Below are 17959 nucleotides of genomic sequence, written 5' to 3'. Positions count from 1 at the left end.
ACAAGAGGGAGCAGGGAAGAGTCAGAAAGCCCTGAGCAACAGATACAGTCATTTCGACCTAATCTCTGACTCTTCACGAACTCCTCATGTAAGCCCACTTGTGCGTGCTCAGTCCTAGATCAGGGTCCCAAAAATGCTGCTGAAAGATTACCTGATCTCATTGCGGGGGGTGCCAAATGCAAAGAGCCAAGAAAGTACTCCCTACTCTAATAACCAACTCTTAACACTTTGTAACTGGACACAATAGAAGTGTACCTCTGACTCCCGTCCAGTGAAGACGCTCCTGGTCAGCAAGACTCCAACTCAGGGTCCAGTCTCCTTCTACTGGTCACTCTGCATCCAAGTGGCAGGAGGGAACAGCAGTGGACAAGTCACACCCTCCTTGTAACACCTTGACCTGGGAGCACTCACACTAACTCACTAAGGAGAATCAGTTATTGATCCACCCCTGACTGCAAAGGGGACCATGGTCTACCAGAGATATCTCCAGGCCAGGACTCATGGCTTCCCATTTGATTTATGCAGATTTACTTCATTATGCCAAATGTCTTCTCCAGTGATTCTATTTTTCATGGAATCAGCCTGTGTCATATACATTTCTACTGTGCTGTGCTCAGTCAGGTCTGACTGTTTGCAACTCTATGCGCTGTAGCCCTCCAGATTCTCTGTCCTTGGGATTCTCCAGGCAAGAATACTGGACTGGGTTGCCATTTCCTCCTCCAAAGGATCTTCCCAGCCCAGGGATTGAACCCGGGTCTCCTGCATTGGCAGGCAGGTTCTTCTCCCACTGCACTAGCTGGGAAGCCCATACATCCTGAACCACTAGTTACTAGACCATGGTGGGAACTCTACAAATGCTTACTGATTTGTTAATTGATTCATAGCCCTTCCAGAGAGATTTCTAGAATTTTATAAAGCACCATGCCCTAATCCATATTTTATTCATTGCCTATCTACATGGCCCTCTCTGCCTCTGCAGTCACCACACCATCTAGCCCAGCAAGCTAATGCCTGGGCAACTAGAAACTTCCCATCTCTTTTCCATTGGTAGAAAACCCAGTCACCCGCCTTGGCTCAGTTCAAATGGCAACAGTTACCCCTTCTTTGCCCACTAAGATTTCATTTGTTCACAAAGTTAGCACTGGGTGTTGCTTCCTGAGAATGTTTTCTCAAATACATCAGTCTAATTTCCCATCTAATTACCAGGACCTTCATGCTCTGTATCCCACTAACACTTTGTTCCAAACCATGCAGAGGGCAGAGGCTCAGTGCAGACTTGTCAACTAATAGATTAGAGTCTAATGCTCACAAAAAATATCCCCTGGACCAACAATCTCTTACATGCCTGCATCAGTAGGTAACTCAACACAAGTGGAATTCTTCTGACACATTGAGACAGCACAGACAATGAGATTAGAAGGTACTTTCCCCTCCATCTCACTCCCTTATCTCCGCCTTGTCATCACATGTACAACTCAGGAAAGAACATCTGAGCAGACAGAAAAATTGGAAGAAGGCATTTATGATCCCCATGGTATGAGCTCATGTGTGTGTATGTGTGTGTGAAACTGGGAGAGATCTGAGGAAATAGCACTCATGCCACCCCCAATCTTAAGGGTCACAGAAGGTCTGCTGGCCCCAGGATGAGCAGTGTCTGAGGTTAGTGAGAGGGCAAAGAGCACACACCAGGACTGACCCCCTTCTCCAGGGATCTTCTTAGCCAGTCAGCAAGAGCCCTTTGTTGAATGCTGTACTGAAAAATCAAAGTGTTAGTCACTCAGTCGTGTCTCTTTGCGACCTCATGGACTGTAGCCCACCAGGCTCCTCTGTCCATGGGATTTTCCAAGCAAGAATACTGGAGTGGGTTGCCATTCCCTTCTCCAGGGCGTCTTCCTGATCCAGGGATCGAACCCAGGTCTCCTGCATGGCAGGCAGATTCTTTACCATGTGAGCCACCAGGGAAGCCCTGATGCTGTAGCCACCTGGCTAAGGGCGTGAGCTGATGTGCCGGGGGGAGGGGACACTGGACGTGGAGGTCTAGGGGGCTAACTTCCCACTTACGAGAACGAGGTAAGTCTCGGCACCTCATCTGTAAGACAGAGATGATAACTGTCTGCCACCATGGGGTCTGGAGAAGCAGGGAGGACAGCTTCCTGGATGCAATGCTCAGACTTGCCAGCAAGGGGCTTTAAACCAATCCTAGGCATATTCCAAACCAGTACCTGGGATTAGTGTAACCTACTCTCCCCAGTGATGAAAGTGAAAGAGGAGAGTGAAAAAGTTGGCTTAAAGCTCAACATTCAGAAAACTAATATCATGGCATCTGGTCCCATCACTTCATGGGAAATATATGGGAAACAGTGGAAACAGTGTCAGACTTTATTTTGGGGGGGCTCCAAAATCACTGCAGATGGTGACTGCAGCCATGAAATTAAAAGAAGCTTACTCCAGATGGTGACTGCAGCCATGAAATTAAAAGACGCTTACTCCTTGGAAGAAAAGTTATGACCAATCTAGATAGCATATTGAAAAGCAGAGACATTACTTGCCAACAAATGTCCGTCTAGTCAAGGCTATGGTTTTTCCAGTGGTCACGTATGGATGTGAGAGTTGGACTGCGAAGAAAGCTGAGTGCCGAAGAATTGATGCTTTTGAACTGTGGTGTTGGAGAAGACTCTTGAGAGTCCCTTGGACTGCAAGGAGATCCAACCAGTCCATTCTGCAGGAGATCAGCCCTGGGATTTCTTTGGAAGGAATGATGCTAAAGCTGAAACTCCAGTACTTTGGCCACCTCATGTGAAGAGTTGACTCACTGGAAAAGAGTCTGATGCTGGGAGGGATTGGGGACAGGAGGAAAAGGGGATGACAGAGGATGAGATGGCATCACCAACTCGATGGACGTGAGTTTGAGTGAACTCCGGGAGATGGTGATGGACAGAGAGGCCTGGCATGCTGTGATTAATGGGGTCACAAAGAGTGACTAAGTGACTGAACTCAACTGAACTGAACTGAACTGAACTCTCCACAAGCATCTTCAGCATCTTGGATGCACAGATTGTGGATGTCAGAAGGCAAATGAAAAGTCCATCTGGAACCACCACCACCTTCTCATTTTCTAAATTAGACTTGTCTCATTTCTGAGCACACAGCGGGCAGAGGCCATTCTGTGTCACTGCCTGGGGACCTCGGGGCTGTCAGGAAAGACTTCCAGGAACCAAGCTAAGGTGAGGACCCTCAGGTCACCTGGAAGAGATGGCAAAGCTTGGGGCCCACAAGCTCCTTTCCTGTATCTGTTCTCCCAACAGGAGGCCACATCACCAGGGTGTGCCCCCCCCAACTTCAGAATCACCCCAGGAAGATGATGAGGGAAGGCCACTCTGAGGAAGTTAAATTTGAGCTGAGACTCAAATACAGTCAGGGAACTAGTGATGGGAGAGCTTCAGGCAAAGGAACCTCAAGCACAAAGGCTTCAGGAGAGAAAAGATTGAAGCTGTGGGGCTGTCCCTCAACCCTCAGGAACACGATCCTCAGAATTCCCACCAAAGCCACCTCCCGTTACTGGGACATCCTTCCTAGTAACTGTGCAATTTCACTGCCTACAAGCAACTTTGAATCAGATAAATGCTGCATTAATTTCTCTGTAATTAGTCCACTGTTCTCTCGCCCATGGTTCCTACACCAATCAACCGTGACCAAGGCTGCAAAGATGCTGGGCTACAGCTGGCCACCTCTGGTCACAGCCTATGTGGCGTCAGGAGGCTGGTCTGCATCATCCAGCCCAATGGCCATTCTCTTTTTCCTGGAACATGGTTTCCTCTCATCTCAGACTGATGGATCTCAGGTCCCTGGCTCCTTTGCCTGTTTGGTCGTGGGCATATAGTCTTGGATGAGCTTGATATGGTTCTCGGCCTGGAGGTGGTGGGATGAGTGAGGTGACCTCCAGAAAGACCTGCAAGCCAAGAAGACTATCAGTGTGTCTCTCTGAATCACATCACCACCGCCTGGGCCAGAGTTTGGCACATTTTTGTATCTCAAAGTCCTTTTTGAGCAAGAGGGAGAGAGGAGATGGACTTGAATACACATAGGTGGGGAAAATAGTGAGCACTGTCCTTTCTGTCCTGCAAAGGATGTGTCACATGGAAAAGATAGCAGGTGGTCATAAACATATGCTGGGCTCCTTGGTGCATAAGCCCATCATATGTTGTTGAGAAAACATAAGGTCCCCAAACATCCCAAACATCAAAGCGATGAACATAACCAAGCTGGTGCAAATGATTTCAACACTTGATTTGAATGTGTTGAGTACGTCAGCTATCTCCCAAGTGGTATAATGTTGATTGTTCTCAGTTAATGTCTCGATTTTATCACTGTCAACTTCAACTGGTCTACCCAACCGTACAGAGTGATCTTAGCAAGTGGGTCTTAGCCACCATACTCTGAGTCAACTGGAAAGCCCCAAATTGGCTCAGAGTATATTCACTAAAACATAATAAAGGCAGAGGGTCTCCAGGGCTTTGGGGATGTGGAAAAGGGTCAGCTGTGATTAATACATACCCCCAGGATTAGATTAGGAATGATAATCACCTCTTCCTTCAGGAAGAGACTAGGATTGAGGGGGTTGGGGCGGAGGAGGAAGAGGGGAGCTGGAGACACGCCCACCTTTGCCTTTCTACAGACTCGTCAGGAAATCTGGAAGGTCCAGAAGTTTTTGATAAGATTTCCACAGAGAAGCCAACTTGACAGACGCCAAAGCTTTTCCCATCTTGGATCTGGCTTGTGTTCTGGAATCAAGGCGAAGGTAGGCAGCTACCCAGCTTGTTTCCTTTGGCATGGAGTCAGCCGATTGCGCTCGGGTTTGTTTACGTTGGCCGCCTGCAGTGGCTTAAGAGCCTTGAGACAAGAGGGGGCAACCCCACTCACAGGCCCTGAGCAAATCCAAGGATTCTAAGCTGCCAGAAGGGGAGTCTCTGGGCGGGTAGGGTGGTGGGCAAGCAGGAACTGATGGGACTTCCAGGGTTAGGCATCTGGGAAATGGTGCTTTTATGCAGACTTGATTAAACACTTTGCACTTGGCACAGCCTGGATGCCTACTGATTCCAGGGTCCCCAGGTCCCCTGCTGTGACAAGCATCCTTCTTTTATTTCCAAGATCATGTTGAAGATCAGGGGGCCTGGAGGAAGTATTCTGGGGTGGCCTCAGAATACTTTTGGTTGGGGGTCTTCGGGGGGACAGTGGTCATTTGTTATTGAGGATGAAATTATCTTAATATTACAGCTCAGAGATCTATACTTGGTATTTTGTAATAACATATAAGGGAAAAAATCTGAAAAGAATAAATATATATATATACGTATATAATTGAATTACTTTGCTGCACATCTGAAACTAACGTGACATAGTAAATCAACTATAATTCCATTTTTTAAAAAGTATTCAAAAAATAAAGCTGATTATATCACAGAATAAAAAAGGTTTATACAACAGTTTTAGCCACATTTTAAAACATTCTGCCCATCTGTACAGCTCCCATGGCCCAAGTTTGTTACGATTACCAGCAAAGGTGAGTTTTGTTCCTTTCTGTGAATTGCCTGATTATATCTTTGTCCTCGATAGTTCTCCGGAAGAGAGAAATGCTACTGTCACTTGAGTTTCTTTTTCATTAAATGAACAAACAATAAAAAGTAATTTTCACTATTTTTGTCCGTGGCCTGGCTTTTTTTTTTTTTTGGCCGTACAGCATTGGGGATGATCTTAGTTCCCCAGCCAGGGATGGAACCCGTGCTTCCTGCAATGGGAGCGCAGAGTCTAACCATTGGTCCACCAGAGAAGTCCCAGCTCTGGTTCTCTGTGCTAAAGCTGAGGCAGTTGAGGCAATGGGGTCTGGAGAGGGGAGGGCCGTGGCTGGTCACTGTCACTTTCTGATGAAAGCCTCCTTACTGACCCATCTTCTCACCAACCAGGGGGTGTGTCAGCCTTCCTTCCCCCTACCCTCATCCCTGGCAGTGATGAGTCTGAGGCAGGGACTGTGTCAGGCTTTGGGTCCTGAAGCTTGGGCATGCCTGTCCATTTCCCCTGAAGTCAAGCGCACGAGTGAGTGTGCGTACCTTTCTGCAGGGTGGGTGCTGGAACATTGAGCCTGCCCCGGTCACAGGCAGAGCGGCAGTGGCTCAGCGATGGAAGAGTGAAGACCCGGGGCTGGGAGAGAGGACTGGATCCGTGAAATACAGTAGAAGGAAAGGCTGGCTAGTCAAGGTGTGCAGCCATGGGTGGGAACCAGAGGTCAGGTATAAGACCAAGGGGTTCCCGGCAGCAAACCAGAAGTGAGCAACCAGATGTAGCAAAAGCCCGGGAAAGGAACACAGAAATACAGAAGAGATGACGACGAATAAGTCCGGCCAAACAGAGAGTTTATATAATTAAATAATTGACGGGAAGACTTGCAAAAACAATCGATGGCAGCCTGGCATAGAAGAAATAGCATGACCTTCTGGTCAGACCAGATTTCACCTTCGGTTCATGAATGTATTCTCTCTGTGTCCTTGAGCAGCTTGGAGAATGTCTTAGAGCACCAAGTGTCCTGCTGGAACATATCTCCTGGGCATCACTTGAAAGACTCCGTCCCCATAGGGCTGGCCCCAAACAGACAGCTGGGGACTGAACCTTCTCTTTATCCAATGAGAGGTTGGGGCCCAGGCTCGGGGGCCAGCAGGTGCAGCCTCCACCTCACTGAGCAGAGACAGAGCTTCTCCTAGCCCCATAGTCCTCTGAGTGATGGTGTTAGCCCCGCAGCCCCATCCTTCCCACCAGCACTGCCCTCTGAGGTTAGAGGCTCTGAGTTCAGGGAAGGCTGCACAGAGCTTTCTTTCTGGATGCCCCAGAGGCTGCCCAGAGCAGAGGGTGTGTGGGAGCTTCTGCAGCTTGAGAGGCGAACGCTTTGGTTCAATTTGGTTTGGAGGAAGGAAGTGAATTGATTCTCCTTGACACTCAGAGATCCACCCCCCACCCCTAACTCATAAACCCAAATCGATATCATGGACTGTAGTTCACCAGGCTCCTCTGTCCATGGGATTCTCCAGGCAAGAATACTGGAGTGGGTTGCCATACTCTCCTCCAGAGGATCTTCCTGACCCAGGAATCAAACCCCGGTCTCTTGCATCTCCTGTATTGACAGGCAGATCCTTTACCACCAGTGCCAGAGGGAATTGGCTTCAAGACCTGGGAGTTCTGAGAAGTGCCTGAGTTTGGTACTTGGGGGTGAGGCAGAGAGCCCTGGGGGATAACTGTGGGATGCGACTTTGTTGTAGTCAGAAATAGTTCAGGGACCTCCCTGGTGGTCCAGTGGTTGGGAACCTGTCTGCCAGTGCAAGGGACACAGGTTCAGTCCCTAGTTTGGGAAGATGCCGTGGAGCAGCTAAGCCCATATGGGTCCTTGGGCTGCAACTAGTGAAGCCCTCGAGCCCTATAGCCCTGTTCCCCAACTAGAGAAGCCACCACAATGAGAAGCCTCTTCACTACAACTAGAGCGTAGTCCTCACTCACCGCAATTAGAAAAGGCCACTAGAAGACCCAGTGTGTCAAAAATAAATAAATAAATAAGAAGTAATTCAGCACGGGCGCTGATGTGCAGCAGCCCATAAGACTCTTCTAGCACAGCGTGACACCAGCCGAAGAAGACGGCATGCCCCTGTTGTCTTCTCAGGGGGCCTCCAGCAGGCCCCTTGGGATGAGCAGGTCCTGGGGAACTTGGAGGAACCCAAGGCAGAACGAGGAGATACTGATGGCCTCTTGGTTCAACTTTGTTAACAGTCATGTGGGCACTCAAGTGACTCACAGGAAAAGGAAGGCTTGCAATCTGAGCTGGTGGTGTGGCTCCCATGGCTTCTGTGTGAGGTGGAAATAAAGACACTTCCCGGGGGGTTGTGAGGATTAAAGATGGTGAAGGGTGTGCAGGTCTTAGTGGAGGAACTGGCCCCCGCTAATTGCTCCATGAGTGGCAACTGTCCTCATGTCATTACATACGAACTTTAAAGTTGTGAACGCTTAAAGATGAGAATGTGTTCCATCAACATCAGAAGTGAGTGAAATGGCAGCTTGCCCTCCGTCTCCCATCGCTGATGATCCTTCAGCTCTACCGTCTCCTGCCTCCTCTCCCTTCTCCAGCCAGTAACTCTTGCTGCCTGGTCACTCGATGCCAGCCTCTGTGTGCCAGCTGTTGTACTGCACAATCATACTTTTCAAGGTACAGTACTGTAACATTAAAAATGTTTTCTTTATTTTTTGTGTTTTTTTTTTTTAATGTGAAAAGTATTGTAACCCTATCACAGTGCAGTGCTATGTAGCCAGCTGTGTTAGTTGGGTACCTAGGCTAAATTTGTTGGACTTATGAAAAAACTCGACTTACGAACACACTCTTGTTCATAGTAGGGGACTTTCTGTTTTATCCGCATCACTGACCTAACTCCATGGGCCTCCAGGAGAGCACCCAGGGGCAGTGGACCTCTGAGGGAGGTGTCATATCCAAGAAACAGAAGCCTGCACCCCGGCGCTGGAGTCCTAAGAGTTGGTGTGAACTCCACATTTCAGTTGCAATGGATCTCAAAACAGGGCTGACGCCGAGAGGTACATGATGGTGAAGTGAGTAAAGTTTTAGCTCCAAGGCCCCTCCCAAGGAGCCCAGCACTATAAGGATAGACAGAGCTTAGAGGTGAATCTGCTTTCAAAATGTCTGAAACAATTTTTTTTTCAATCTTCAGTTCAGTTCAGTCCAGTTCAGTTTAGTCGTGTCCAACTCTTTGCGACCCCATGGACTGCAGCATGCCAGGCCTCCCTGTCCATCACTGAGTCCCAGAGCTTACTCAAACTCATGTCCATTGAGTCAGTGATGCCATCCAACCATCTCATCCTCTGTCGTCCCCTTCTCCTCCCACTTTCAATCTTTCCAAGCATCAGGGTCTTTTCCAAGGAGTCCATTCTTTGCATCAGGTGGCCAAAGTATTGGAGTTTCAGCTTCAACATCAGCCCTTCCAATGAACACCCAGGACTGATCTCCTTTATGATGGACTGGTTGGATCTCCTTGCAGTCCAAGGGACTCTCCAGATTCTTCTCCAACACTACAGTTCAAAAGCATCAATTCTTTGGCGCTCAGCTTTCTTTATAGTCCAACTCTCACATCCATACATGACTATTGGAAAAACCATAGCCTTGACTAGATGGACATTTGTTGGCAAAGTAATGTCCCTGCTTTTTAACACGCTGTCTAGGTTGGTCATAACTTTCCTTCCAATCTTAGAGCTTATCTATGTAAAGAACTTGATAGACGCTTTCCCAAATTTGACCATCATCTTAAAATTCACATGAAATGACCAACAATAAGTTGTGGAACTAAAACAAAATGTTTTAAGTGATCTATCGAAAATAAAATGCTAAATGTAGATCAGATTTGCTAGAGGAAAAGGCTGGATTCCTTTCTCTTCTCCTTATTGGAAATATCGGTTGTTGTTCAGTTGCTCAGTCATGTCCGACTCTTTTTAACCCTATGGACTGCAACACGCCAGGTCTCCCTGTCCCTCACTGTCTCCCGGAGTTTGCTCAAGTTCATGTCTATTGAGTCAGTGATGCTATCCAACCATCTCAACATCTGCTGCTGCCTTCTCCTTTTGCCTTCAGCCTTTCCCAGCATCAGTCGTTCATCAGCCAACTCATTGGGAAAGACCCTGATGCTGGGAACTGTTGGTATGAGAAGACAATTAAAGAGCCTGAAACCAATAGTGTGGAGGGGCCAGTATTGTAATAAGGATGAGTGAGTCAATTAATTAATTGAAAAATGAAATTATTTGCTATGGCTTTTGTGGTGTTTCTGGAGTTAGCCTAAAAATGTGTATTTTGCTGTGATGTGCCTTTTCATACTAAATAAATATTCACCTTGGTAACTAATTTTATTTCTTAATTTGGGGTATTTTTTTCTTAAAGAGAATTCCTAAAATCATAGAAGCTTTTGGACCCAGGAAGCTAGGATCGGCCAATGTTAAAAACACCACCTACTTTTTTAAAAGCTTATTTACTATCATTTCTGTTGTTTTATTTATTTACATTTATTTTTGGCTGCGCTGGGTCTTCTTTGCCACAAGCAGGCATTCTCTAGTTGTGACTAGTGGGGGCCATTCTTCTAGTTACGGTGAGTAGGCTTCTCATTGCAGTGGCTTCTCTCAGTGCAAAACGTGGACTCTAGGGCGCTCAGGCTCAGTAGATGTGGTGCACGGGCTTAGCTGCCCTGGGACATGTGGGATCCTCCCAGACCGGGAATCGAACCCGGCCCCCTATATTGGCAGGTAGATATTCAACCACTGGACCAACCGCCAGGGAAATCCATCACCATCTACTTTCAACATAATGATCTGGAAAAGTACTCCACCTATGTTGCCAGCTATGTGGAGAGGAGCTTCCAGGGGGTTTCTGGAAGGAGACAGGGGCCCCTGAGAAGACAGATAAAGCAGGAAAAGTCTCGTGAAAAGACAGTGGGCAAGAAACTGCAGCAAGAAGCAAAGATTGGAAGGACGTAAGTGGAGTAAAGTCTGGGGTTGACAGCTGAGACAACCAAGTTTAAAACTGAGAGATACACTGAGAAAAACTTCCGAGAGCGCTGCGGGAAGGTGGGCCAGGGAAGAGGGTTGATGAGGCCTATGTAGGGGCCTCATCCATTTCCCAGCGAGCAGCCCCGCTCAGACCAGGCAGATGTGGTTCCTGATAGAAGCTGACACACACTTCCCTGAGGAATTCGAGGCAGGCCAACCAGAGCTGGAGAAAACTCAGAGCAGCTTATGATATGGGATCCGAGTCAAAAGCCTGCCTATTCCCCTTACGGTCTGCGGCTTCACCCCCCTAATTGAGGAAGACATCCGGGCTGGGAAGCCCCTGGCCTCTGTTAGAAAGGGAGAGAAAGAAGCTTCATGAAACACGAAGGTCCCTGAACTCATATGTAGAGCTGTCTTTTGGCATCCCCATCTGGCTTTCGCTTTGCACTTCCTTTCTGCATAGAGAGCTGCAAGAACTGCTGAGGCAGGAAGGGTCGGTGTGATCCACTTGGTCTGGTTGAGAGACTGTCTTCCCGGCTAGTCCCGAAGGGAGGTGGCTCCAGGGGCACTGTCATCCACTGCTGTGCAGGGGACAGGGCAGAGGAGGAAGGGGAGGTGGAGGAGGGTGGGTGGGGAGCCAGGTGTGCAGACAGGGCTGCCTGGTGAAGAAACATCTGCTCTGTTTTGCAGAACCTGTGGCTCAACCTTGAAGGGTGGGTTCTGCTCTCTGCCGCCCTCTGCTGTGGCTGAGCGGAGTGGATACCCCCATGGGAGGGGGCAGGAGTGGAAATTTGGACATCACTTACCTAGGATGAGGGCTTCCCCAGTGGCTCAGTGGTAAAGAATCTGCCTGCAATGCAGGAGTTGCAGGATTCACGGGTTTGATCCCAGGGTCGGGAAGATCCCCTAGAGGGGAGCAAGGCAACCCACTCCAATATTCTTGCCTGGGAAATCCCATGGACAGAGCAGCCTGGTGGGCTATGGTCCATAGAGTCGCAAGAAACTGGACATGACGGAAGCGACTTAGCACACACACATGCATGTACCTGGGCTGAGGACTTCCCAGGTGGCTCAGTGGTAAAGAATCCGCCTACAATGCAGATGTGTGTTCGATCCCTGGGTTGGGAAGATCCCCAGCAACAGAAATTGACAACCCACTCCAGTAGTCTTGCGGGGGATATCCCATGGACAGAGGAGCCTGGAGGGCTGCCATCCTTGGGGTCGCAAAGAGTAGGGCACGACTGAATACCTATGCACTGTACCTGGGTTTGAGGGAGCTAGGAGACCTGAGATGCGGCTGGCCAGGCCCGGGATGCAAAAGGTGAGTAGACTGGTTTCATGGAAGGTAAGCTGAGTCATCCACACTGGTCCACACTCTTTATGAGTGCCGTGCTGTGGGGAGTCCGCAGAACTGTTCTTGTTAGGGTGGGAAAGGACGTAAGCGGTACCCAGTTCAACCTCATTAACCAGCAAGACTGCATCGCTGAAAACACACACTTCAGCTCATAGACTTAGAGAACAAACTTATGGTTGCCAGGTGGGGAGGATCGGGGGAAGGCATAGCTAGGGAGTTTGGATGGGACATGTACACACTGCTATATTAAAACATGGATCACCAGCAAGGACCTACTATACAGCACATGGAAATCTGCTCAATGTCATGTGGCAGCCTGGATGGGAGGGGAGTTTGGGGGAGAATGAACACATGCATACAGTCCCTTTGCAGTCCACCTGAAACTATCACAGCATTGTTAATCGGCTGTATTCCACTATAAAATTAAAAGTTAAAGAAAAAACACACTGCAAGAAAAGGCCCTGCCTTCAGCGGCACAGGAGATGCGAGAGAGGAAGGTTACAGAGGGCTGGGGGAGTCCACCTCCCTTCCAGATTACCCATGATAGATTCAGGTTAAGAGTTTAGAGCTGCTGGATTCCTGCGTTGTAGACTATACATGGATGGAAGGGTGTGTGTCAGGGAGAGTAACATTATTCTGGAAAGAACATGTTCCTAAAGTACAGAGGACTCCGACAAGGAGATAAAATGTTGAAAAAAGATGGTGGGCGTAAAAATCAAAGACTGGAAAACCAATCTAAAACTTCGGTGTGTCAAAGTAGCCAACACCTGCCAGGAGGGTGTAACCTTCCTGACAGCTCCCATTGTGACTGAGTTGGACGCCGGTCACACTGACCTGCAGGGAACTGGGGCCAGGTCCCCAAGGAAAGACAGCACAACAGGCTGTGGGCAGCTGGTGGGCGGAGGTATGTGAGAGGCCATGGTAAGTGACGGCCTTTGCCTCCAACCGCACTTGAAAACCTCCCAGTAGCGTTAGCTGTGCAAGATGTCATCTCTGGACCCTTGTGGGTTCGTCATTAATTCATACATAAAATGGCAAACCCCTCCTTCCGTGCCCTCTCTCCCTATTTCCTGTCTCCCTTGTTCTATTTCACGTTTCTTATTAAGTCTGAAATGCTGCACATACATCAGCTCACTGTCTGTCTCTCCCAGAATGTAGCTCCATGCATTCTGTCTCTTCTCCTCTTCTGGATTGCTAGTCTGAAAACCATGCTTGCACACAGTAGGGGCTCCATAAATACCAGTGCAGAGTAAGCGAGAGAGAACCGAAGACAAGGAGATGCATCTTTATAAAGAATGTCTCAGTTTATTATTTTAAACCTGAACCTGCATAAAAGGATGGTTAGTTGCACTGAGCTCAAAGCATCCCCGGGACATGGACTGGAGACAAGCCCAGGGCTGGACCTTGGCTCCTCAGTTGGGTCCAGAGGTCATTGCCATCAGCCTGGGAGCTTCAGCTGCATCCACTGAGGCTGTGATGGTGACGCAGAGGGTTTTCTCGGGGTGATGCTGCGAAGGGAGGTGAGATCACTTATGATGGGGTGGAAATAGGGCCTGGACTGTGCTGCTCATGGTCTGTGGCCACCGAAATGTGGAGAGGGGACCTGGGCAGAGGGCAGAGCATGGGGCAGGCTCAAGGTGCCTGGGACCCTGGGCTGGAGAGACCCAGTTCTTTCACTGATGGATGCAAAAGGGGGTACCAACCCCCCAAGGGATACAGCTCAAAAGAGGACCTAAAAGAAACCCAAGCCGAAGCTTCTGAGAAGCAGAATCACTCCCTTTCCTCCTGCGCACATCCTCCGCCTCCTTTCTCGAATCTCTGTCTTCAAGACCCTGTGGAAGCACGGACACCCCGCCGTGCAGGTGCACAGCCCCGTGCTGGTCTCTGCTGCCCCCGTGCCCCGGCTCACACGCTGGTGTGCTGGGACCCTGAGGACGCACTGCTGCCTAGCTGGCTCCGGCCAGAGGGCGCCGGGCTGGCTGCTGGGCCCCTCCTGCTGCGGTGGCCGCTGCTCTGGCTCCTCTGGGCCGGCTCCTCCGTCAGCTTGAGTTTCTCGTGCTCCTCTTTCAGGAAGAAGTCCACAAACAGGCTCTTCTCCCTCTTGATCTGGTCGCTGATGTCCGTGGGGATGTCAGGGATCATCCAGTCCACGAGGACACTCAGGAACATCACCAGGTTCTGGGGGAGTTGAGGGAGGGGTGAGAGGAGAGGTATCACCAGGTTCTGGGAGAGTTGGGGGAGGGGTGAGAGGAGAGGCATCACCAGGTTCTGGGGGAGTTGGGGGAGGGGTGAGAGGAGAGGCCCCAGCTGGAGGGTTCTGACCCCGGGTGGGTTAGGGGGTGGTGATGACACAGACCCAGAACTGGGGACAGGGGCCTCTGGGTTCCTCTGGCTCCTCAGCTGATCTCAGCCATCAAATGAGCATCATGGTCCCTTGGGGTCCCCAGGAGAAAGTGGAGCAGTGACAGGGTCCCCCTCCCACGCCCGGCTGACAGCATTGCGTGTGGTGTGCGAAAGTCGCTCAGTCGTGTCCGACTCTTTGCGCCCCATGGACTATACCATCCATGGAATTCTCCAGGCTAGAATACTGGAGGGAGTAGCCTTTCCCTTCTTAGCCATGCTTTCTTTGCCTCCTCCACTCCTCCTCTCTCTGTCTGTCCCCCACCCTCCATATCTTGCTCTTGCCTCCAGGCCTCTGGCTCCAGAGCTTTAAAATTTTTTTATTTATTTATTTTAATTGGAGGATAATTACTTTACAATATCGTGAAGGCCTCTGCCATACATCAACATGAATGGGCCATAGGAATACATGTGACCCCCTCCCTCCTGAACTTCTCAGGAAGTGGCCATAAGGCCTGATGGCTCCTCAGGGTCTCTCCCTGGACCAGCGGCCCCTGTCTTCCTCCCAGCTGGCCCTCTGCCCCCATATCAGAGGTGGGCCCTGTTCAACCATCACAGCATCTCCAGTCACAGAGCCTGCCTGGACCCTGCTTCCTGCCTACCTTCATGGGTTCTGAGGTTGTGTACACACCTCTAACTGGCTCCTTTTTTCCCCTGGGAGGTCACGTCCCCTCCCCTAAGGTAGGATGAGACCCCCTCCCTCTTCCCGGGAGCATTTTCTACTTAAGAGGGTGACTATTTCCCACAGGCAGCTGTGGCGCACAGCCCAGTTCAGGGCCCCTCCCCGGGTACTCTGGTTCCCAGTCTTCCCCCGATCTCCCCCAACCTCCAGCTGTGGCCTCGTTCTCCACCTGCCCATCTTCTGCTCACATGCCCCCCCTCTCCTTAGACCCGAGGTCGGCGACAGTGCAGGAGACACCAGAGCCCTGCCCTCTGTCTTCCAGGCTCTAAATGTGCCCCCAGTTCGACCTTGAACCCACAAGGGCCCAGGGAAGACTTGGGAACCAAGGTTGTTCCCAGGGGCCCCTGGGCACCTCAGGGCATCTGGAGCTGCTGAGTCAAGTCCCACACTCGCCTCTTAAACCAAGTCCTCCCAGTGGAGTGGAAGCGACACCTGACTCGCGGTGGTAAAGCGAGGCGGCTCCTGAGGGTGGGGGGCAGCAGGTGACAGGTGAGGAATCTCAGCACACACTCCCCTCTGCTCCACCATCCCCCGGAGCAAGAATGCTGCTTCTCCAGGTGAAGGACTAGCTGGGGGTGTTCCCCACCTCCTGGGCTGGGGTCCAGGTCAGGATACCTTAGAGCCCTCCAGGGACCCACCCTTGGGGAATACAAAAGCCTGGGGTGGGAGTGATGGGTAAGGGATCTGGGCTGATACCCCAGCTCTGCTCCAAGGCTGGCAGTGGGAATGGGGGCCTCATGCCCAGAGAATCTTGGCACCACAACTGTAGCTTCAGCTAGTCTGGGAGATAGGAATAGCCAGCTCGGGTTTGCTACTCAGCAGGGGCGCCTGGTGGGGCTCTGGGGGCCTTTCCCACCAGGGGTCTCAAACAATACAACAAAGAGGGGGCCGGCAGGAGCTGGAAGGAAGGGTTAGAACTGGAGCCCTTTCTTGAGCTCGGAGACCGGCGGGGGTGGTGGGGTGGCTGCCTGTCTGCCTTCGGGCTGAGACTCTGCTCCTCTGCCGTGCCCCACTTTCCAGTCTGAGGTTTACGTGGGAATCCTTCTCCACCCTGCACGTCACTCCATGTCTGCCTCGCAACCTGACTCTGCCCTTTCCTGCTTCTGCTCATCCATGCGTTCAGGAAAGCCCTCACCCAGCAGAGGGTCACAGGGCACCCTCAAAACCCGGATGCAGGGCTGTCTGGATCCCTGAGCCTGGATCCTAACCAGCTGTCCCTAACTTAGCTGAACAACTCACCTGGAAGATTATGACAAAAGCCAGACGTGCAGACAGAACGGCCCAGTACTGCTTGGAAAACTCATACGGGTTTGGGGCCCACGGCGGCTCCCGGTAATCCTTAAACCTGCCCAGAGAGGAAGGCGATGTGAAGACTGGGAGGAGACGGAGGGAAGGGGGTACCTCTCTGGCTATCACCTCAAAAGTCAGAGCAGCAGGCAGAGCCTTGGCTCTTAGACCTAGGGAGTAAGGGACAGAGGTAAGGAACCCAGGGCCCAACCAACAACGTCCAAGAAAGCCCAAACTCCAAAAGAGCCAATGTTAGCCTAGAAGTGTCTTTCTCACTCTCTCCAACATCTCCAGAAGTTTCCTTTGGATTGTCCTTCGTGTGTGTGTGTGTGTGTGTGTGTGTGTGCACGCGCGCACACACATGTGTCTCTGAGTGTGCTCAGTTGTGTCTGACTCTTCTGTGACCCACGGACTGTAGCTCATTGGGCTCCTCTGTCCATGGAATTTTCCAGGCAAGAATACTGGGATGGGTTGCCATGAGGGGTCCAGGAATCATGAGAGGAACTCAGGACAGGGGATCCATCTGGGATCCACTTGCCTGTGGGCTCTGGGAGCAGCAGGGAACCCGCAGACACCTGGCAGAGTGCTCCGAGGCCCAGGACTCAGTGAAGACGCAGAAGCCAGCAGAGTCCAGAGGGCCTCCCCAGCCTGGTCTGCTCTGGGACCCTGGCCATGAGAGGGGCTGGCCTCGCTTGACAGCTGATTCAGACCAAGCTGAAGGCTGAGTGGATTTGGGGGAGCAGTGGTAATGGTCACAGTTGGGCAGTAGCCCCCTCTTTTATCTGCCCATCTTGATCATCTGCCCACATTGTTTAAGGCTTCCCCAGTGACTCAGTGGTAAAGAATCTTCCTGCAGTGCTGGAGATGCAAGAGGCACAGGTTCAATGGCTGGGTTGGGAAGCTCCCCTGGAGGAGGAAACGGCAACCCACTCCAGTATTCTTGCCTGGAAAATTCCATAGACAGAGGAGCCTGGTGGGCTATAGTCCATGGGGTTGCAAAGAGTCAAACATAGCTGAGCAACTACAGACACACACACACACACACACACAGTTTGAAAAACAAAATGTCAGTGCCTGCCTCAAGCTCAGACCATGGAGAGGTCTAGGGCTTGTCTGAGCTATTGCCTTCCCCCCTCCCCCCGCTTCCCATCCTGAGATGACTCATGTTAAAAATGGCTTATTTTCTCAGAATTACTTTTTTTCTAGGCCTGGAAAAATGGCAAGAGCTGGTACAGAAGATTTATGCTTCTTCATGGAACTGTTTTCTCCATGGAATTCAACAAATCTTCAATGCTCAGTGAAAGCAAAACAAGCCCTGGGCTGAAGCATGAGATGGGGTAGCATCAGGCCACTGGGGGGGTGGGGTGCAGGGACCCCGAGGAAGGCAGGGAGGGTTGGGGGCACCCAGAAGGAAAAACAAGCATATACTGAATGTGTCCACCCCGACAAGGAACTTTCCTGAAGCTTCTTCACTTGAGAATAAGATCTGCGGGCAGGCACGGGTATCCCTGTGTAAACCAGGAGGGAACTGAGGCTCAGAGAAGTTCAATGCTTGGCCAGCCGGGGATGGATTCAAGGTGAGAATCCCAGTCTGCCTGAATCCAGGCTTTCCTCCATTGTCAGGAAGCTCCTGGCCATCAGCTGTGGTTTGGGGTGGGGGACTC

At 50.7% G+C, this 17959-nt stretch overlaps 1 protein-coding gene across 1 annotated transcript in view; it reads right to left on the bottom strand.

Annotated features, from left to right (window-relative positions):
- Positions 1–13211: 13211 nt before the first annotated feature.
- ANO2 (anoctamin 2) overlaps positions 13212–17959 on the bottom strand; it is a 342394-nt gene continuing 337646 nt past the window's right edge. Inside the window, exons 24-25 of the mRNA XM_042247625.1 lie at positions 16248–16353; positions 13212–14104 (exon numbers count right to left, since the gene is read on the bottom strand). Of these exons, the coding sequence (XP_042103559.1) occupies positions 13832–14104; positions 16248–16353 (379 nt within the window). The 3' untranslated portion in view covers positions 13212–13831. The remainder of the gene's footprint in view (positions 14105–16247; positions 16354–17959) is intronic.

The sequence above is a fragment of the Ovis aries genome, chromosome 3 (assembly GCF_016772045.2).
Source record: "Ovis aries strain OAR_USU_Benz2616 breed Rambouillet chromosome 3, ARS-UI_Ramb_v3.0, whole genome shotgun sequence".
NCBI lineage: Eukaryota > Metazoa > Chordata > Mammalia > Artiodactyla > Bovidae > Ovis > Ovis aries.
Note: the sequence above shows the minus strand (reverse complement) of the source record. Positions and strands in the feature narration are given on the sequence as shown.